This window comes from Chrysemys picta, chromosome 12 (genome assembly GCF_011386835.1).
Source record: "Chrysemys picta bellii isolate R12L10 chromosome 12, ASM1138683v2, whole genome shotgun sequence".
Taxonomy (NCBI): domain Eukaryota; kingdom Metazoa; phylum Chordata; order Testudines; family Emydidae; genus Chrysemys; species Chrysemys picta.
The window spans coordinates 31990528-32013136 of NC_088802.1; the positions used below are offsets into that span (position 1 = coordinate 31990528).

At 51.7% G+C, this 22609-nt stretch overlaps 1 protein-coding gene across 22 annotated transcripts in view; it reads right to left on the bottom strand.

Moving 5' to 3' along the window:
* Positions 1-22609, bottom strand: part of MYOCD (myocardin) — a 489253-nt gene that overhangs the window by 6760 nt on the left and 459884 nt on the right. For 15 of the 22 annotated variants that reach the window (XM_065562669.1, XM_065562668.1, XM_042841230.2 and 12 more), the window contains 6 exons: positions 19749-19924; positions 16195-16320; positions 10192-10439; positions 9460-9613; positions 7164-8117; positions 1062-1175 (listed from right to left, as the gene is read on the bottom strand). In XM_065562669.1, the coding sequence (XP_065418741.1) occupies positions 1062-1175; positions 7164-8117; positions 9460-9613; positions 10192-10439; positions 16195-16320; positions 19749-19924 (1772 nt within the window). The remainder of the gene's footprint in view (positions 1-1061; positions 1176-7163; positions 8118-9459; positions 9614-10191; positions 10440-16194; positions 16321-19748; positions 19925-22609) is intronic. The other 7 variants (XM_065562672.1, XM_065562671.1, XM_065562677.1 and 4 more) reach the window with 3 other exon arrangements.

Here is a 22609-nt window from a genome sequence, read left to right on the forward strand (position 1 = left end):
CACTGGGCATGTGCACCTGCCCCCCGTGGGCATCTGGGTGCCGATCTCCCACCTATGTCCTGGGGCAAATTCACAAACTGGGGGAAGAGAGGTGCTTGGCCGCGTAAGTCACATGCAGGACCCAATCTGACAAGCACGCTCAGAAGCTACCCATCTCTACCCAAAGGCACCAACTTCTCCTGGTGCCGGTGGGTGCTCGTGCCCCCCTCGCCCCACCTTGACTCTGCCCCCATTCCAACCCCTTCCCCCAAATCCCTGCCCCAACTCCGCCACTTCCCTGCCCCTATTGGACTCCTTCCCCAAATCCCTGCCCTGGCCCCACCTCTTCCCCTGAGTGGGCCGCGTTCCCGCTTCTCCCCCCACAGCTTGTTATGCCGCGAAACAGCTGTGTGAGGCAAGTGCTGGGAGAAGCAGGGACAGCACACAGACGGAGGTGAGCTGGGGCGGGGAGCTTGGCTGCAGAGCACCCACCAATTTCCCCCGTGGGTGCTCCAGCCCTGGAGCACCCATGGAGTTGGCGCCTATGCCTCTACCACTCGGGCCCTCAGGTGAGTTCATACAAAAGAGGAGCTTTCCACATCCCTGGTAAGGCCCCCTAACCACTAGGCTAACAGTTCTGGGGTTATTCTTGTTCTCCTTCCCTCTGGGATCCTTGCTGACAGCACAGGCACCTACTGCCAAGACAGTGTTTGCACCTACCTCTGACCACGTACCCCGTCATTGGTCTCTCCCACTGGCTAGCTCATGCCTAGTATGCTGGCTTTTGTGGATTGGAGTCTAAAGCTCCTCACTCCCTCATTCAATGGACAGGGAGTGTGGGCATCCAACTCAGGCTTTGTGGATCACAGTGATCTCCTAGGCACCTAACATCTTTTGTGCACTTAGGCCTAAAATGTCAATTCAAGCTATTTCTCATACACATCAAATGTGCCTGCTTCACTCACAGACCAGGCGATGTGCTGTAATTGCCACAGTCACTAGTTCCATAAAACTCAACCAAAACAGAACAAGATCAAAATGGTAAAACCTATTCCTGTAGAAAATAAAAACCATGCAGTTACCTGCTTCACTGCATCCGCATAGGATGGAGGCTGCTTTACCTCCGAGAGGGCTGGGCTTGACTTACAAAAACTTGGGGATGGAATAGAAAACTTTTGACCTGCCTGCGTAGCCATCTGCGTGGGGGAAATATAGGGAAATGTAATCAATCCACAGGCAAAAGGTTATGCTCCTCTCTGCCTTTCTTTCTACCTTTATTTGGGGCCCAAGCCGCCTCTCACCCCAGTGTAAACCAGAAGTAACTCCACTGGAGTCAATGGTATTACACCAGTGTCAAATCAGACTAAGTGAGGGAAAAATCAAGCCTGTGGGCAGGACAGATGGATTCAGGAGACTAGTTATGAGTTCCCCTAGCTATGAGGAAACCATTCAGGTCTGTACACACAGTTCCTGTGCATTTTAACATGAGGTGACCCTGAGCAGTTTGTCTTTCAGCACCCGCATTCAGCTCAGCTCTGAATGTCCCTACACCAGAACAAGAGGAAGAGCAAAAACAGGCAAAATAATATGCTGGTGAAAAATATTGGCCAAACATAGACAGCAAGGTCCCAAAGATACCGCGTTACTGGTGGGTGAACCCGCTCCTCTGCCCTTATCACTCCTCTCACACTTCAGCAGCCCTGGCTGATCCTGACCAGATCTTATGCTAATTAGTGTGATGCTTGTTTTTTGACACCCAACCCAAATTCTGTTGTATGACTCACTTGTCTGAATCACTGGACAATGCTCCAGCTAGGAGATGCAGTAACCCCACCACTCATCTCTACTGCCCCTTGTCAAAGGGTCTCTAGAGGCACAGTGGGTCAATACTCTGGACCTTCTCTGAAGATCTGGTTTACATGGGTTAGCACATCCTTGCAAAACTGTCATACGTGACCCCTCCGCCTGAAATCTCTTGCCCTTCACTTCTGATGATCATGGAAAAACTGATTCTGTTTTAAATGTCCCAATTACTTGCCCTAAGTAAGTGGTGAGAAGAATATTGTGAGACTGGATTAAGCCACAAGGGAATGACTTGCACGGGTCTTATCCTGCACTCTTTCTAATCCCACCCATTTCACCACTCCAGAAAACAGACACAGAGCATTTACAGAACCAGTGGTATCTGCTGCTTAGAAAGGGCTCACACACTGGCCTAGCAGGAATCTTGCAACTCAAAGATGAGTTTCTTGGCAGAGGTTCTGAGGGAAACTTGCTAGAACACCTGCTCATTTTGTACTGGGTTCTTGCCAGTGAATGTGACTGGGTAGCATTCTGCGGCCTGTTATGCAGCAGGCCAGACAACATCAGAATGGTCCCTTCCGGCCTTAAAGTCTATGAATCTGTGAAAAGATTAGCTACCAACCCCCTCCCTCCAGATAACAAATTCCTTTCCCTTTCCTTCTACTTCGCTCCAAGACTGCTCTGCCCCTGCTGGCTGGCCCCGTCTCCCCTGTTCCCATGGTGTTATCATGGCAAGGTGCAGCATGACTGTGGCAGGCAGTGTTATTTCTGGGAGTGTTGATTAGTGTGGGAGTGATGCACACATATCCCAGCAGCAGCAGCTGGAGCTCCTTCTTCACCAGGATTCTCAGTGACCCATCAACACCGCAACTGGGAACCCAGAGGAATGGCTCAGATCCATGTCACAGAGAGCACAGGTCATTAGTGCTGCTCTGTCATACACACCCTCCTCAGGTGAGGACCCCCGGCACTGGTGTGACATCCCAGCTGGAGATCTGAGAGGCAGCCCCAGCTGGGAAGGACTCACGCCAAGCAGAGTTAGGCTCAGAACCTTCCCAATGGCCTCGCTCTCATCGGGGCAGAGGAGGGGGTTGCTGTGGAACAGGGAGCTCAGAAAACAGAAGAGCTGCCCTGATTACATTGTTTATAGGTGGGCCTGGGTTATGGTGTCTGATTTTTAGCCACGTGAAGAGAATGTGACCAGAGACTGGAACTGCAGAGGTAGGGTGAAGTGCCCCCCAGGGCACCCCATATGCAGCTCCAGCCTCTCTCCACCCACAATGCCAAATGCTGTCAATCGGAAATTTTGGGCTTGCAAATGTTCCACGCCCCCAAACGCTGACATCTGCACATGCAGTTCAGGAGAGTCAGACACTCCTAATTCACACACACAGCTGGGCATGCAGAGCTGACCCGAGTGCAAATACAGGAGGCCCTAAAATACAGGCGATGATTAGAGCCCACTTTGGAAATTAAAATGGTGACACTGTGCCCCTGCTCCCTGTGCCATGACCCTGCTGCTCCCCATGGTACAACCCAGCTCCCTGTGCCATGATCCTGCTGCTCCCCATGGTACAACCCAGCTCCCTGTGCCATTCCCCCTGCTGCTCCCCATGGTACAACCCAGCCACCTGTGCCATGACCCTGCTGCTCCCCATGATACAACCCAGCTCCCTGCTCCCTGTGGTACAATCCTGTGTGATGGAGCTACAAAGAAGAGGATTACAACTCCCATCAGCTCACTCCCCACTGCATATCCCCTCCCCCAGGCCAGGTAAGGGAACAGAGCTGTGTGTGGAACAGGCTGTGACTGCTGGACATCACAGCTGGGTGCAAGACTGTGTGGACTGTATATGGAGCGACAGCAGCTGGGCAGGGAGCCAGTGCAGAGTGGCCCAATGAGAGACACTAACTAAGCCTGGCTTGGTAACCCCCAAATGCTTATTTGCTGAAATAGAGACTGGACTGGAGAGGGCACCCCAGGCACGAGGCTTGAAAAGCCCCACGCACACACTGCTATTGCTTAGTTTGAACTATAACAGTTTAAGCCTCTGTACCTGGGTATTTACAACCTCGCCCCTTCCCTGCCAGCCTAGTAAAACCCTTTCCCTTAGCCACATGCCTGAGTGGGTATGTGACCTTCCGAGGCTGGGCTACAAGGCCTAGCTGCTGAAGCATCTATTGTGTTTGTCTTCAAGCTGACAGGCTACTGGCACCCTAGGAGTTTCGGGTATAGAGGAACCCCAATAATTACACCTACTCCCTGGGCTGCGACTCTGTTGCTCTCCACAGTACAACCCCGCTCCCTGTGCCACCCCACAATACTGCCCCGCTCCCACTGCCTGTGTCACACCTGCCAGTACCCATCTCCCACTGCTTGTGCTACCACCAAAATTAATGCCCCCTCCTGCGCCCTGTTTCACCCACTAGTCTCCTGTTCCCTTTGCAACCTGCATAGTTTCTCCCTCCCACTGCCAGTCACTCCCAGTGCCCTGCTCCCACAGTCATCCCCCAGAGTGCCCTGCTTCCCTGCCTGTCACCCCAGAATGACCCTTCCCCTGCCTGTGTCACCTCCACAGCGCCCTCTCCCCCCTGCCTGTCACCCCCAGAGTGCCCCCTCCCTGGCTAAGTCACCCCCACAGCGCACCCTCACCCTGCTTGTGCCACCGCCACTGGACCCCTCCCCCTGGCTGTGTCACCGCCACAACTTCCCCCTCCCCTGCCTGTCACCCCCACAGGGCCTCATGGGTGGCATGTAATGGAGGCTGGGGGAGGCTAAGCCTCCCCAAACCTGCGCTAATGCTTCCTGCCATGGCCCTGGGGCTAGGACCCAGCAGGCCTCAGAGCTCCTCTGGCCGGCCAAAGCTTGGAGTGGCTTGGGCAGGCAGGTCAGCGCTCAGGGCGGTTTAGGCAGATGGGAAGAGACTTGGTGTGGCTTGGGTGGGCAGGTTGGCACTCGGGGCGGGGCAGGCCAGCCATCTGGGACTCCTCTGGCCCCGGTGGGCGAGAGTGAGGGGGCCTTGGGCAGATGGGGCAGGACAGGGGCCTAGTCTCCCTGAACCGGGGGAGGGGTCACACGCCACTCATGCAGAGCCCCCTCCCCCTGCCTGTGTCACCCTCATAGCTTCCCCCTCCCCCATGCCTGCCACCCCCACAGGGTCCCCTTCCCTGAGTTTGTCACACCCACAGCTTCCCCCTCCCCCACCCATCAACCCCACAGGCCCCCTCCCCTGCCAGCGTTACTCCCACAGTGGCCCTCCCACCTGAGTCACTCCACAGCACCCCCTGCCCCATGTCACTCCCACAGCAGTCCCAGCTCTTGCACTGTTTTTGCTGTTATAGGATTGGCTGTATAGGAGCCATCTGTGATGAGACAAGAAGCTCCAACTTCCTGGCAATTTTAGCATGCTGATTGGCTGCATGCCCTATCAGCCCACCTTCTGGGGGTTAGCAACCAATCAGATCTGCTGCAGGCAGCGCTCCCCGCCCCCAGCAGCCAGAGCCGTTCTCACAGGAGGGGAGGGGGAGATAAAGAACCCAGCTGCTCCAGGTGGTCCTACCCCCTTCTGCCTCTCCCCCTGTGAGCAACAGAGAAGGGACGGTTCCTCTTCCCCTCCCCCTGCCTTGCAGCTTCCGCCTGGGCCAGGGAAGAGGGGGTTGAGGGGCACCTGGAAGTCCCCAGCCTGGAACAGGGAGAGAGGACCCTGCTGCAGCCCCCAGGCCTGGGAGGGGGAAGAGCCGTAGGAGGAGCAGAAAGGGACTGAAGTCTGGGTTGGGGCTGTTGGGGGGGGGGAGCATTCATTGCTGGGCAGGGACTGGCAGTGTAGGGTGAGAGCTCCTGCAGCAGGGGCCAAAACCTGCTTCCCCAGTGCAGCTGGGGGCACTGGCAGCACTGATTGCCCCCCCCCCCAGGAATGGCAGGGGGGCGCACAACACACGACAAACCAAATACACAGCGTCAGCGCTATGAACGGCTCGGGGTTGGGGCTGACTCATGATCTCTGATCCCTGGACGTCAGCAATGGTGTGCAGTCTCCCCTGACAGAGCTGGTGCTGGGTATAAGCTGATTAAGCAATTGCTTAGGGCCCCAAGCAGCTCAACGGCCCCCCTATTTGCTTTTTTTATATGTGTTGTGTAGGTGGTCCCCCAAAATATTCCTGCTTAGGGCCCCCAGGATTTGGATAAGCAATCCCCAAAGCAACCGTACTGCCTGTGCCCCCAGATTCCCAGAGTGGCCCTCCTCTTCCTGTGCTGTACTGCTGCTGCCCATGTTGCTCCTGTGATTTTGTTCCTAACTGTCCCTCGATCGTGAGCAGCTCTGTGAACACATCCAGTGTCACCAGGGTCTTGGCAAACTCACTGGAGCTGGTCACTGCATGTGCTCAGGATTTGGCCCTTCCAGCTACTCTGACCTCAGCCTGTGTGGTGGAGGCACCGAGGAGGCAGCTTGCATGGAGTGATGGCTGTGTCTGGGCACACCCTGTGCAGCACACTCAGGCTCTTGGGTGATGTGCTCTCCCTGGCACTCCTGCTGCTCTCTCCAAGGAAGTCAGTATGCCGGCTGGCCCAGGTTGGAGAGAGGCACACAGGACTCCTGACCTGTGGCACTGCTTTTTGTAGAGTCACAAAGATGCAGCCTACAACTTGGTGAGGGGAGACGGAGCAGATGCTACTCCACTCACCACTGCCCTACTTTGAGCATGCTAGCCCTGTTTGCTCCTGGGATGGAACCCTTGGCTCTGCCTGGAGAACTCCCATTTGCAAATGCGCTTTGAGCCTGGGCTCCCATGCCGCAAGCCAAAGACTGTTCTGTGAGTGCCCGAGCTGCAGGGGAAAGCCCAGTCTGTTTTGTGAGGCCCTGTTGTGCTCACATGGGCCAGTTTACAATTCTGCCAGAGTGATACATTTTAGGGGCAGCTGCACTTCCTGCTTCCAGGCAGGACAGGGAGCAAGGATGTGGAAGTGCTGCAGGACAGGCTGTTCCTCTGGTGTTCCAGGGTTGTCAGAGCCAGAGCACATTGGAGAGCTCATGGAATGGCCTGTGCCCACCCTCATTCCCAGGTCAGAGAGATTTGGACAAGCAACCCCCAAAGCAACCTTTAATACCAGTTTTCAGAGTAGCAGCCGTGTTAGTCTGTATCCGCAAAAAGAACAGGAGTACTTGTGGCACCTTAGAGACTAACAAATTTATTAGAGCATAAGCTTTCGTGGACTACAGCCCACTGCATCCGAAGAAGTGGGCTGTAGTCCACGAAAGCTTATGCTCTAATAAATTTGTTAGTCTCTAAGGTGCCACAAGTACTCCTGTTCTTTTTAATACCAGTGCAATCTCCATCGAGATAGGACAGAATGGCATTAGCCTTGTGCATTCCCCACTTACCGGTGCTGGGCGAAGTCGATTGCTGGCCTGTGGGGAAACACTGCGCCCTTCTCCCTGAGAGCCAGGGGACACAGAGAGAAGGTAATGGCTGTTAGGGGATGGTGGCAGACTGATATGCTGTGGGCTCTTTGCAGTCCCAAGTGGAGAATGCTGTGGAGAGCACTGTGGGCTTAGAAACGTGGAGGAGGTGATGGTGCTCTGGCCCGCTGACTCCATGCAAAGGCTGTTTACAATGTGAGGCAGCTGCGGCGTCCCACAGTTACTTAGTTTATCCAAGCTGTTAGCTTGGGCTTTCAAGGCAGTTTGTTTTGATGAGAATGGACAGCTGGATACTGTGTTTTCTTGCTTGATGGGGACACCGAAGAAATGCTGGGTGGGTGGCTGCTTCTCCTCCAAGCCATTGTTCCTTTTTCGCTTCTGGAGTTGCATCCGCAGCTCTTCCACCTGTCTCTGCTCTTGTTGCAGCTTCCACGTCAGTTCATTGATAACCTTCTGCTTTTCCACCAGCATCTTGTCTTTCTCTGTGTCAATCCCTTCCAGTTCCAACTGGATGCTCCCTCCATTCATGCTGCCCATTAGGCTTTCTTCAGCACTGCCATGCACAGGGGATGGTTGGAGACCAAACTGTGGAGAAGTCATTGGTCCATCGTTGAATGTGTCTGGTAAAGAGCCACTGACGGAAAGGTCAGAGGATGCTGGGGAGATGGGTGGGGAGGAGCTGGTGCTGCCAAACTGATAGAAGCTGCTGGATAGCATGCTGGCCGAGGGCTGTGACTGGTAGTTGGACAGTGTGTTTGTTGGGGTGACTGGAAAGGTGACTGTTGTTATTTCATTGAAGTTTGGCACCACACTGCCACTGCAGTCCTGGAAGGGCCGCAGACGTTCCATCAGTGCCGTTTTCGTACCGGATACGGGGAGGCCTCTTATTCGCAGCTGCTGCCTCAGTTCTGACACCTAGAAGCAGAGCCAGCCATTTAATGATAGTCACTTCCAGCACCTCCCCTCACTGTCATACTCCTTATACACTTGTGGGGAAATACCCTGCTGTGAATATTTCCCCCAGGGAGCGTTCTCCTGGCCTCCTGCCTGATGGGACTGAGCTGCACCCCTCACTACTACTCAAAGTCACTAGAAGCACCATGCACAGCTTAACAGCCTCATTGTGTCCCAGCAGAGGAAATACATTCTTCCTTCCAGCAGCCAGAGCTGCTATAAGTGGAGAGCCGGAGCTGTGAATGGATAATGTGGATAGCAGTGCAGTAATTCTCATGGAACACAGGCTGACACCATGGGGCTTGGTGTCCCTGCTAGCAGCTGGCCCTCCTATAGAGGTTTATGAGTCTGCTACTGGCCATGAGCTAGCTAACAGGCTAGTTAGCTAACAGAAGTTCATGCTTTTAGATCCATATGGCTCAGGTTCAGGCATCCCAGATGACTCAGCCAGGACTTCATTACACACATGCTCCACTTGCTTTAATCCTTATTCATGTCTCTGAATAATAAGGATTACTTTACACATCCCTCGTTCCGCAAGAGATTGGCCTGGGACTTTAATCATGTTTGAGTTTAAGTAACAAAACCTGAAAGAATTGTGTGTGTAAATGACCCACATCAATCAATAATGATCCACATAATCAATATATTTATGCCTGTATCTGTAATTTTCACTCCATGCATCTGAAGAAGTGTGTTTTTATCCATGAAAGCTTATGCCCAAATAAATCTGTTAGTCTTTAAGGTGCCACTGGACTCCTCATTGTTTTATCAATCTAGTGTGAGTCTTTATTCCCCTCCCTTTCCCTCAGGGGCTGGTCTATATAAGAGTTAGTGACTCAGCAACAGCTTCTAGCTACAGGACTAGTCCTTAAGTTCAGGCAGTGAGAGCTCATGCTTTTCAAATCAGAAGTTCCTGGATTTGTTCACAGACAGCTCCTCAAGGAGGTATCACTTTGGGTTCTCCTGCAAACATTTTGCACAGCTCTGACCACCTGCCTCAATCTGATGGCAATTAGGGGATTCCTGCACAGCAGCAATAGCATGTTCTCTAGTACCATTGCATCATTTGTCTCATGACACATCAGAGCACTTTGTGAAACATAAAGGCACTTAGCACTTCTCCATGCCTTATATATTTTGCTGCATTCGCTTGCTCTATAACATGCAAGTTTAGGTTCCTGCCAGCTCATCACTATTACCTTGGGATGCCTGATAGACTTCAAAGCATTTTCATTGTAAGGCATGGTGTCGCTAGATACTATTACTGTTAACAAACGATTAATGGGAGATTTGCACTCACTTTCAGATCATCCAGGTTGGAAGGGAGAGGGCCTGGTTTGATAGAAGATACACAGGTCTGTCCGGAAAAAGTGGTTTTCACTGGAGAAAGGGGTATGTTGGTGACTGGAGTTGATGAAGAGTTTGAACTTTTGACCATTTGCTCACTTGATTGCCTGAAATGACAAAGGAGAGGTTTTTGGTAATAGTGTCCAGTTTTTGCCACATTTACTAATAGAAAATGGGACTTACTTATGGAAGGGTGGCCAAAGAACAGCCCCTGCCCATCCAAAATATGATTTAACTTCTTCATCATAGCTGCTTTCTTCTTCACTTTAGAAGGGTGACCTAAGGTCTCAGTATATAATGCTCCATCTAGACGTGATTGTAAAGAACATTGGAGACACTATAGCAGGGCATGGGGAGCCCCAGGAAGGAGAACAGCAAGAGCCTTCAGAGTTCATGGGCTGGGGCTGCAGAGAGAGGACTGGGGATGCTTATCTTTCCTTGTCCATTTTCAGGGGGGATCAAAGGAGGTCTTATGTGGCTGTCATCCCTCTCTGGCCAGTCAGAATATGGCTTTGGATGTGACCAGGGCTACATTTTCAAACTGTGCTCCCAGATCCCTGCTATGCTGCACCAACAGGCACACAAGCATAGAAGAGGGACCTGCAGGAGAGCTTAGAAAGCCCCCCAAAACATCTAAGCCTCAGACTACTGTGCAGACATTGTTCTTTACAGGCTGCTGACTCACTTGTGCTGTGCTTGGTGGATTCCAGGGTAGCTGAAGTGCTGCTGCTGCTGCTGCTGGCTGAGGATTTGTAGCTGCAGGAAGAGCTGCTGCTGTTGGAGGAGTCTAGCATAGGCTGAGTCCATGGGCGGAGGAGATTTCTCTGCTTTCTGGTCAGGCGGAATGTACTGGTGATACTTCAGCTTCTTCACCTTTGGCTTGGTGTCCTTGGGCTTTTTGTGGCGGTTCTTGCTATCACTGGATGATTTTGACTGCGTGTCATACAGAGAAAAGAACAGGGGTTATCTGAGAAATCAGGTCCTGAGCTGGAGTTGGCTAAGCGATGACATTCACATTTATGAATTTAGAGACCTAGAACCAGAGGATGGGCATGTCCGTATTCCTGAGGGCATTCTGCACCAAAAATTTAAAAATTCTGCACCAAAAAAATTAAAAATTATGTGCACATTATTTTAAAATTCTGCAAGTTTTATTTGTCAATAAAAAAACGCAGAGGCTCCAGCATGGCAGTGAGGAGCACAGGCCACTGGCTGCACGAAGGTGGGAGATCACTCTGCAGCCCCCCCACCCCCGGGACACGGACACAGTGGTGAGGCTACACCTGACCCTGATGCAACACAAGGCCTGGGCCTGCCCCAGAAACACCCTGGGTCCCTGCCCCTCTGCACCAGGTGCAGGAGATGTGGAGGGCAGGTAGGCTCAACCAGGCAGGATCCAAGCATGTAGGGGCTCAGTGGGGGGGGGGGTCTAAGTGTAGTGGGATCTGGATGCACAGAGGCTCGTTGGGGGGGCTCCAGGTGCAGGGGCAATGGGACTCTGCAGAGGGTTCCAGGTGAAGGTGGTTGGGGCTCAGTGGAGGAGTCTGGGTGTGGGGGAGTGGGACTTGGTGGGGTGGAGGTCTGGGTGCAGCTAGTTGGGGGTCTGGATGTGGGGGCTAAGGGTGGTGCAGAGATTGGGGCATCATGGTGGGGGTTTGAGTGGAGGGAGCTCAGTGGGTGGTGGTCTGAGTGCAGGGGTGGGGGTCCAGAGGCAGGGGGTTTGCGTGAAGAGGGGCTCCAGATGCAGGGGTTGAGGTGGGGCTTGGGTATGGAGGGCTAGGGGAGTTCTGGATGTACATGGTAAGGCTTGGCAGGGGGATCTGGGTATGGGAGGTCCAGATGCACGGGGGTTGGGTGGATGGGGGAGCAGCTGCCCCAGTGACCCCACCCCCCACAGTTGAGGAGTGATGGGGGCAGGATGCAGGGGAGGATGCTGAGCTTCCTGCAGCTGGGGGAGGTTTCTGGGCCTGGGTCTGAAACAGCCCCAGACACTCCTTGCAGGGGAAGAGGAAGTCCTGTCCTCTCCTGCCTCCAGCCCAGCCGGGACTAGCAGCTGATCCCGGCTCAGGGTAGAAGCCACTGGCTGGGGTGTCCCCAGCCCCGCGGTGATTTACCTCTCTGCCAGCTGCTCCGGGTGCGTGAAATGATGTACCTACTGTGCTAGGGAGTGGTGCGTGACTGCTCTTGCAGCTTCCCTGTCAGAAAGTCATTTTTTCTGCAGGAAAGCAAAGAAATCTGTGGGGGATATGAATTCTGCGCATGTGCAGTGGTGCAGAATTCCTCCACGAATAATGTCCTCAGCTCATCACTGTCACCTGATCCTAATGGTGAGCCCCAAGATGTCCTTCCCCTCCATGGCTCTGCCTACATGCCAAAGCCCCAAATCTGGAGACCACTCCTGTCTCTAAGTGACAATCACTAAAGTGACATACCTGCTCCCAGTCACACCAGATGTACCAATAGTATACAAGGAGCTTCCCTTTTATGTTGAATTTTACATTCCTAGTTTGTATTCTTTTTCCTCTCTGTGTAGCTGGTGGGGCTATCTAATACTCAGAACCTAGAGAATTGCCCACATTGAGACTATGTCAGAATTCAATATCCAGGGCCTCTCGCAGGGCACAATTCTACTCCTTGACCCTCATGGTAGCTCTTAAATGGGATCCACTGGGGAGTTCTATTCGTGCAGGGAGAGCAGCACACCAGACCTGTGGTCTCCTGAGCAGAGCAGGACAATAATTGGGGTTTTCACTCTTTTGATTTTAATTCTTCCATTAAAAAATCCCAGTGTGCAATTACCTAGATCATTAAAGTCAATGGAAAATGCAGGGTCGCCCAGAGGATTCAGGGAGCCTGGGGCAAAGCAATTTCGGGGGCTCCTTCCATAAAAAAAAGTTGCAATACTATAGAATACTATAGTCTCGTGGGGGCCCCTGCGGGGCCCGGGGCAAATTGCCCCACTTACCCCCTCCCGGGGGGCCCTGGGAAAATGAGGGGACTTGCAGCAAACTAAGCAGAGATAGGCCCCATTGTCTTTCCTGAATGAGCAAACAAGCTTTATACCAGGCCTTGCAGTCACTTGGGCATTGAGGATTACAGGCTGACTTATAGACTGAATTAGTGCATTTCATTGTACTATAGAGCAGTGGTCTCCAAAGTGGGGTGCGCAAGAGGATCCTTCGGGGTGCGCAGCAGGAGGAGCGCCGCCGGAGCAGCACCGCTTTTTTTTTTTCCCCTTCAGCAGTTCGGCCGGGAGGCCGAGCAGCTTTTTTTTTTTTTTTGCTTCGACAGTTTGGCTGGAAACAGGGTGTGTGTGCTCAAAATTTTTTTACTGATGGGGTGCGCGATCAAAAAAGTTTGGAGACCACTGCTATAGATAACACGTGCACCTAGGACCTGGTTAACTTTTACTAAGTTGCATTCCTCTGGTTAAAGTTCTGCTCTCAGGTCAGCATGGCAGAGTGTGACTCTGATATTCTGCTTCCTTTCCATTCCTGGACCTCCCAGTTGGTGTCCACTAATCATGTTGCATTGGGAGATCTGCCCGTGCATGACAGCAGAATAGAATTGAGAGTGTCAGAGGAGGTATTATGACTTAATAACATCCTCTCTTCTCACAGCTGTTTGTTCAAAAGGCTTAATTCCTGCTCAGAGATACTGGGTGGGTGAGGCAATATTTTTTATTGGACCAACTTCTGTTGGTGAAAGAGACAAGCTTTTGAGCTACACAGAGCTCTTTTTCATGTCTAATCTAATATCTTGGGACTGACATGGCTACAGCAACATTGCATAATCCTGCTCAGTGAGGCACCCAAAGCTGCTCTCTCTAAAGCAACTAAAATCCTCATCTGAGGTCAGTCCTCTTACTCATCTACTCATTTACATTGATTAGCCTAATTCAGTGTACTGCCAGGGGACTAAGAAGTCACACACTACACACTGTGCTCCTCTGAGTGCGAGGAGCCCAGCCCTCTAATGCACTGTATTGAACTCCTTTGTGTGACCCTGAGGCTTGGCATGCTGATAACTCTAATAAAACAATGACCATGATATTGAGATCCCAGCGTGAAGGGGTGAGTGGTCTTTCAGGACAGCAATGTGTGCTGTGAGACATGTCCTGGGCAGTGGGAACAGGGAGAGTGTTCATGCAAACTTTTCCAGGTGATCCCTGCCTGGGAACAAGCTGTGACGGAGCAGGGAGCAGGGCAGATTTGACCTGGGAATGTTGCAGGGGGGTTGCAGTGGGGATGTGGGACTTCCCTTGAAGGAAGCTACCTGAGCTGTAACCTGAGCCAGGAACGGGGGTGGGGGGAATTAACACCTTCTGCCCGGGAGACTGAACAAAGGAGAGGAGCAGCGGGAGGAGTTTGGGAGTTTAGTTTCGGTTGGGGCTGGGTGGTGCAACGCAGGGAACCCCAAGCTGGGGTCTAAGCTCCCTGAACCTCCCAGAGAGACCTAATTGAGGGGGTCTGGTCGTACCTACACGCTCTGCTTGAGACTGTGTTCCTGGCCTTAAATAAACCTTCTGCTTTACTGGCTGGCTGAGAGTCGCAGTGAATCTCGGGAAGAGGGGTGCAGGGCCCTAACTCCCCCACAATCCGCAACACAAGCTAAGCAAAGACTCAGTCCAGACAAGACAGAGGTGGTTCTAGTTGGTAGCATCTGGAGAGAATCTCAGGATTGATGGTCTGGATGGAGGAGCACTGTACATCTTTTATCCTTATGTGAGGTTCACCATGTAGAGCACTTCTGGAGCAGGGATTTCTCCTACACTCCCAGCTGGTGGAGGTGATCAGAAGGACATGTTTATGGTTGATGTGGTGATGGTGGCTGCTATCTCTGTAGACTAGATCACTGCAGTCCCTTCAGCCTGGGGGTCCCCACAAAGACCACTCAGAACCTTGTCCTGGTGCAGAATGTGGCTGCCTGCTTTCTTGGTATTGCTGGGCATAATAAGCACATTCTGCCTGCTGTTCAGAGCCCACATGGATTTCTGCTCACTTCTGGGTGCCATTCAGGGTATTGGCATTGATCTTTAAAGCCCACCTGCCCAGAACCTCACTTTCAATTCTCCCCCTACACCCTTCTCTTCAATCAGCCTCCCGTCTCTTCTGCTCATCAAGAGTCTTCACATCGTCACGCTAGGAGCTGCTGGCCCGTGTCCTGCCTTGCATTTGTTTCCTTGTCAAGCTTTTCAGGACAGGGACCAAGCCAGTCTGTCCCATGGCCTGGGTCCTAGCTGCTTCCTCCCTCTGCACTGGCTCAGAAGCCACAAACAGACAATGCACTCTCATTTACGGAGCCAAGAGTTGCATATCTGGAGGCTGGGTGGGGCTGCAGTGCACAAGCCCCTTTCCACCCCCCTACAAATCAGTCTGACTTGGTCAGCAAGTACCTGGCTTCTAGGACCCTGTTGGAGATGGGTCAGAGCCTGAGACACGCTGAGAGACAGGGTCCAGCAATTGTAAACCCAGATTTAAAATGCAGCGTGGACGCTCAAGCATGGGCTTGGAAACACCAAGCCCATAAGCCCGGATCCCACAGACTAGGTTTTGTGTGCAGAGTAGACACACCCAAGGGGGCCCTACCGAAAGGACTACAACTATAATGGCTACCAGAGCTTTCTGACCCCATTTCCCAGCATGCATTGAGCTGGGGTGGGGACAGAAGGAACCCTGGTGGGCCAAGAGGGAGACTTCTGCATGAGGTGATCTGGACCAAGCAGTCCATGAAGCAATAACAAGTGGACAAGGGACATAGCCCCTAGCAGGGGACAGCCTGACTCAGAGAAATAGCTGAAGTTTGGTTTTGGTTTGGAAGCTAGGTGTCCCTGCTGAGCTGCCATTCCTCCCACAGGGCATTCTGGCTCTGCTGTGAGATCTATCTGCATGGATCTGACAGCTCCAGCCCTGCAGTGACAGCATCCTGCAAAGAGGTCTGGCCTGGCTACCGAGAGCCAGCTGAGACCCCAGGAGGATCCCAGGCCAGGGAGCAGTGAGCCTGGTAGGATTGGGAGAGGGTCCTGCCCCTCCTAGGAGTGAAAAATAAAATTAGAGGACTTTTATTTAAGCCAGCCAGTGCCACAATGCTGCAGGTGCTCCGCCTCGGGACTCAGCCTTGGCATACTATCTGCCTGAGATGGTGCCAGGGAGGGAGCCAGAGCGGGGGAGGAGTTGGGAGTTTGTTATTCTGTTATTTTGGGAGTGTCATTCCTTTGCATGACCTAGTGAGGAGTCACCATGGGTGGAGACACCAGGTGCCAGAAAAGAACCCAGGATCCAGCGCACGTGAGTAGAGGGGAGAAGCTACTCCTAATATTAGTGATAGCAAGCACCAGAGAGAAGGGAGGAGGTGTAAGCCACACCTTGCAGGAGAGGCTATCTATCTATCTATCTATCTATCTATCTATCTATCTATCTATCTATCTATCTATCTATCTATCTACCATGACTGTAATATTCTACGATTGTGTGAAATGTGCATTAGTATCAAAATCCCCTCTTCCTGTGGACAGCAGCACTTTCTGAAGAGGCACATATGTGCCTATGCAGCCTTGGGGCAGGGTTTCGTTACTGTGGGTTGAAACTGGCTCCTAAAGTGCATTAAGAAAATGTAGCTAAACTTTAATCAGCAAAACTCAGCTAGCTGTGTTGTCTTTCTTTGCAAGGCGACGGGGTAGATACGTTACCTTCACCACCGCAGGCACCGGGAGGGATGGGCTCTGCTGGCCGTTCACCTGCTTTGGGCTTTCACACTGGCTGTTTTGCACTGATGTCACGTCAGTCACGTTGTTTTCAGAGCTGTGGGAATGATCCTGGAATCAAGAATCAGTCACCATTAGCGTGTGGCACCTAATGTCCAGGAGTATAGGAAGCAGCATTAAGAAACCTTATCATGTGTGGGAAAACTTTCCCTCTCTAGTCATGGAGCCAGCACCCTAAGTGGGCGTGAGCGTCCCAGCGGTCTGTGGCTGATTGGCACGGTGTTGATGGGGATCCTTCTAAACATGCACTGGCTGCCTTCCTCAGGGCAGAGCATGTGTGGGCTGCAGCAATGGCTCTGCAGCCTCTGGAGTTATCACATCCAAGGTGGGGATATTCTTCGAGTCAGGGATATCATTTCCAGCTCAGGTAGACATACTCACACTAGTTCGCCAGAAACCAAAGTGTAGCCGCAGCAGTGGAAGTGGTGGGAGGGGCTAGCCACCCTGAGTATGTACCTAGTATCTCAGACGGGTCATACTCGGGGTGGCTAGTCCTTCCTCTACTCGGGCCGCTGCTGCTTCGCTGCTATTGTTAGCTCTGTAGCTGCCTCCAAGCTACCATGGGTATCACACCTCCAGCTTGCGGTGTAGCCAGACCTGAAGCACTGAACCTGATGGGTAGGCAGAGGCCCTTGGTCCCGCACTAATGAAAGTGCTGCTGCACAGCCACCAGTTACCTCCAGTACTTCTCGTACCAGGAGTGAGCTCTAAGCCTGGATCTCACCTCTGAGGGTGGTGTCTCCTCGGGCACTCCAATTCTCTGCCCATGCTCCAGCCTTGGGAGTAAGGGAGAGCATGGACGAGGTTTTAGACCTCCCCTGCTTGGTGTCAAACCCCATTCACTACCCACACGCACCAGAGCTAGTCTGTACATGGGCAGCTGTTGGTGTCACGGCACCAGCAATTAAACACTCCAGCACCATGAGAACCGACGGATTCTGTTCCTCGGGACTATTTACATCACCCAAGCCACCAAAACACAGTTTGCAAAGATGCCTCTGTCAAACAGAGGAAACAAATTAAGACACAGGATGAAATCTTGCTCCTAACTGGAGCCCTGCAGTCATCGCTCTCATGGGATATCCCACAAGGCAGCTCACATGTGCAGTTGTATCCATCTTCTCCTAGAAGTTTGTTTGGAATACAGTGATTTCTCAGTGCAAGTCAGAGCAAACCTTCCTGATGCCCTGCTTTGGTTTCATCAGGCCAATACAATTAGACAAACCAAATGTACAATCATTTGGCTACCTGCCATAAGTGCTTGGAAAATTGAGGTACCCGATACTAAGTACGCTGTGTAACAAAGACATTGGAATGGAGAAGAGATGCCTAGCCAAGAATCCGTCACTGGCAGGTTAACAATTGCTCAGGATCTTTTGCAGAACACCCCAGTGCTCCCTGGGACTACCAGAGGCTGATATCCCCCTGCTTTCCCCTGCCTGCAGCCTGTGCACTCAGAGTGGGTCCTGCCCAGGGATCTTGCACTAGCCCATGCTTAACAAGTGGATTTAAAGAGAAAGCATGTTTGTTTTTTCGGGATCCTGAGTCTGGGTCCCCATTTGTCTCATTAAGTCCCTGTCAGATCAAATTCCCTGGGGACCCTGGGCAAGGCTCATTGAATTGTCAGCTGCGGGCTGCCCTTTCCCCATGGAGGTTGACAGGGGATGCATGCACATAGCATGGCCTGCAGCTTCATCTCCAGAGCAGCTGCTGATCCTCCTTCCCAGGCAGCAGCGCTCTGTGTGGCTCCCGGGGTGGCCTGCAGTCCCCCATTTTCACGGCATTGATCACCTTCAAAGGTATTAATTACTGTTAAATACTGGGGAGATGCTGGGGAAGGAAAGGCCTCCCCCCAGAGCCATGTGCACAGCCACTACCTGAGACTGCAGTTACAGAGACGCATCAAGACCGGGGACATCACTCTGGGGGAGCTGCTGATTGACAACCTGCTAGTTAAAGCACTGGCCTCACACTGATGCCTCTTAACAAAGCCCAGCTCTCCAGCTGAGCTGTCTGGAGAAGAGCCCTACAGCCCCGCTGCTAGCCAGTTCTACTGTCTGCTTGTACCCACTCCCCATGCCCCCCGCTAAGCCTTGGGTCTGGAAAGCCTCACCCTTTCAGTCTCATGGCCTTTCAGCCTCAATTCCTCTCCTGTCTGTGGTCTCCAAGGGGAAAAGCTGCTGACATGCTTAAAGCTGCCAAAACTACAAGGAAATCTAGGTGCTACAGTGATACAAATAATAACTACTAACATGGAATGCCTAGTGACCAAAAGAAAGGGCAGAGGGGAAGCCACAGCAAAGGCATTTGCATCCTAGAGCACTAGGGACAGGAAGAAAGATAAGCACTGCTCCCTCTTCTACAACCAGACTCAGTCAGACCCCCTGAAAGGGTCAGAAATGTTTGGGTACAGCCTTGCCCCTACTGAGTGATGGCAGGGACTGGAACTGGACATAAGGCACTGTCACAGCAAAGGCTGTTCATGTGAGTTGCAGGATCAGTGTGTGGGATTCTGCTGCAGCATCTTCCAGAAAGTATCTGGCACCAGTGGAAACTTTGGAAATGCACTGGGCCTTTGCTGCTTCACAGACCCTGCAAGCTACACAAGTATTTGGCCTCTGTTCTTTCCTCCGTGCCCACATGACCACACTGCCCATGTGTCCTGAATGCCCCTTGCCAGGGTTGGCTGGGCTGGGAGTGAGTGAGCCTTTTCACAGCATGTGGCATCGAGCTAGATGCTCTCTCTCTGTCCCGTCCAGCCCAGATATACAACAAAGAAATAGATCAAAGGAAGCAATGAAGCAGTTAGACTCCATGGAGATTCCAGGGCAGCTGGCTGTACAAGAAGGCTGAGCCAGGCACATCACATCTCTGCTTTCTTTTAAGCAGCCTGGGCCAGTCTGAGAGCTCCAAGGGATGGTCAGCCTAGGCATTGCTCCTCCTGTCTCCACTCTATATAGGAGGCTACTATGCTAGCTTCCCAAGGCCAGAGTTTATCTCCTTTGCTCACACTGAGCACAACCTCTCTGAGCCCATTGCTGTTTGTGGGACTCTTGGAGTAGGGATGGTCTCCTGAGTGTGCGCTGAGGCGGAGGCAGAATCAGCCCCCTCCCTAGCAAGCACACGCTTCCCCATGACCATGTGGACGGGTGGAAGGCGGTTGTTTAAAGCCCTCACGTAAAAGTTGCTCTAGAGCATGCATGTGAGGGGGAGAGAGAAGAGTCAGCAATGCAAGCAGCTTTCAGGAGGGCTCTGCACTGCAGCCCCACAGTAACCCAGCAGTAAGTTCCTGAGCCCTGGGTGTCGCCTGCCCAAGGGGATGAGCACCCCCCCCCCCATGGGGTGCAGAATATTCCTGCATTCAGAGTGTTGGGTGGATGTCCGAATGCCCTCGCTGGGCAGAGGGGACAGGCTTCCCCAAGCTGGCTCCCGGGGCCAAGCCCTGGCTTGCCCACAGAACACTTGTTTTTTTTTTTTACCTGAGTTGTCCCTGATGTGGCAGAGGAAATTGCCTCTGAGTTTTTGGTGCCTGCTGGTGATTCTGTGGAGCCCTGCGAATCCTCCCTCCTGGCCTGCTCTGGGGACAGGCCATCATTGCTACTGTCTTCTTCAAAGGCAAAAGCATCAGCTGATTTAGAGAAGCTCCCCTGGGCACCTTAACAAGTGAAACAAAGGCAATGGGTCAGTGGTGCATAAACAGACAGCCTTAGCAATGTGTGCAATGAACCATCTCAGCGGCTCTACTAATCCCCCCTACAATACACAAGCCCAGTCCCCAGTACCTGGCGTGGAGCACGTTGAGCAAAGCTGAGGAGGGGAGGGGTATTTTGATGGAATGAGCAATAGCCCCTGGGAACAGTGCCCTGATTCCAGTATGGGCATTTCAGACAATGCTGGCTGTGATATGGAGCTGTATTTTGTGCAGCATCTTTCATACACGTGTTCTCCTGATTGGCTTTTCAGAAAGAGCTCAGCCATTTAGATGGGAGAACATGGTTTTCAAACATGGGCATCCCATTGGGGTGCCCAAGAAACAACTCCTGGAAAATCATATCAGATTTTGGTGTCTCTGTGCCCGTTTTATGTCTAATACTCTGTACACATCCACCTATAGATCTGGGCTTTCTAGTAAGGGGCTCACAGAAGTGCAGCTGAGATCTGAGCTGAGATGGAGAGTCCATGAGGGGAGAGGTCAGGCAAGCTGCTCAGACTGCAGGAGCTCCAGAGGACAGTGCCCTGCAGGCTCATGTAGAGGGACAGGGAAGAGCATCACAGAGCGCAGTAGGGAGAGATTTTGAAAAACCTGCCCCCATTGAAATCTCTACGCTGCAGAAGGATTTTGTCTTATTCTGGTTATCATCCTTTGAACTGATTTTATTTCAGATGTGTCTGTCTGTTTCCCATTTGTATCCATCTGCTCCAAAGCAGGCTGTGGGGATCAGGCCCTGGAAACTTGGGGGCATTTCAATCATTGAGCCCTAAAATTTTTCCTCCCAACATGGATATGCAAAAATATGGCGATCCAGGCTCCTGCTCTCTCATTGGCCTGACTGGGCATGTTGTGGAGGCAGCACACTAGTGAGCGACACTCTCGTGGGCAAATGCAGCACAGTGATTCTGCTCCCCTCTAGTGAATGGGATGATGTTGACTGAGGGTCTTTAGGGAAAGTGGGGGATCCTAGGAGCTTGGCTAGGCAATTGGAGCCTGGGAAATAGTGTAATAGGCCCCCTACTGCACCCAGTGTAATCCATGGGAGCTGCAGGTATTCAGCACCTCTGCAAATCAGGCTGTGGGGTTATGAGCAAGGTCTTGGAAAAAATTTTGAAGGAGAAAGTAGTTAAGGACCTTGAGGTCAATGCCAGTTGGGACAAATTACAACACGGTTTTACGAAAGGTAGATCGTGCCAAACCAACCTGATCTCCTTCTTTGAGAAAGTAACAGATTTCTTAGATAAAGGAAATGCGGTGGATCTAATATACCTTGATTTCAGTAAAGCGTTTGATACGGTACCGCATGAGGAATTATTGGTTAAATTGGAAAAGATGGGGATCGATATGAAAATCCAGAGGTGGATAAGGAACTGGTTAAAGGGGAGACTGCAGCAGGTCGTACTAAAAGGTGAACTGTCAGGCTGGAGGGAGGTTACCAGTGGAGTTCCTCAAGGTTCGGTTTTGGGTCCGATTTTATTTAATCTATTCATTACTGACCTCGGAACCAAATGTAGGAGTGGGCTGATAAAGTTTGCAGATGACACAAAGTTGGGAGGTATTGCTAATTCGGAGAAGGATCGGGATATCCTGCAGGGAGATTTAGATGACCTTGTAAACTGGAGTAATAGGAATAAGTAATAAGATAATAGTAATAAGATGAAATTTAATAGTGAGAAGTGTAAGGTTATGCATTTAGGGATAACTAACAAGAATTTTAGTTATAAGCTGGGGACGCATCGGTTGGAAGTAATGGAAGAGGAGAAGGACCTCGGAGTCCTGGTTGATCGCAGGATGACTATGAGTCGGCAATGTGACGTGGCCGTGAAAAAAGCTAATGCGGTCTTGGAATGCATTAGGCAAGGTATTTCTAGTAGGGATAGGGAGGTGCTGGTTCCGTTATACAAGGCACTGGTGAGACCTCATTTGGAGTACTGTGTACAGTTCTGGTCTCCCATGTTTAAAAAGGATGAAATCAAACTGGAACGGGTACAGAGAAGGGCCAGTAGGATGATCCGAGGAATGGAAAATCTGTCGTATGAAAGGAGACTCGAGGAGCTCGGTTTGTTTACCTTAACCAAAAGAAGGCTGAGGGGGGATATGATTGCTCTCTTTAAATATATCAGAGGGATAAATATCAGGGAGGGAGAGGAATTATTTCAGTTCAGTACTAATGTGGACACTAGAACGAATGGATATAAACTGGCCGTCGGGAAGTTTAGGCTTGAAATTAGACGAAGGTTTCTAACCATCAAAGGGGTGAAGTTTTGGAACAGCCTTCCGAGGGAAACGGTGGGGGCGAAAGACCTCTCTGGCTTTAAGATCAAGCTTGATAAGTTTATGGAGGGGATGGTTTGATGGGCTACAGTGATTGTAGTCAATAGGTTGATAACATTGGTCAGTGATGGGATATTAAAAGTTGCTACAGAGAACTTTTCCAGAAGGTCTGGCTAGAGAATCTTGCCCGCATGCTCGGGGTTCAGCTGATTGCCATATTTGGGGTCGGGAAGGAATTTTCCTCCAGGGTAGATTGGCAGAGGCCCTGGAGGTTTTTCGCCTTCCTCCGCAGCATGGGGCAGGGGTCGCTTGCTGGAGGATTCTGAGCAACTAGAAGTCTTTAAATAATGATTT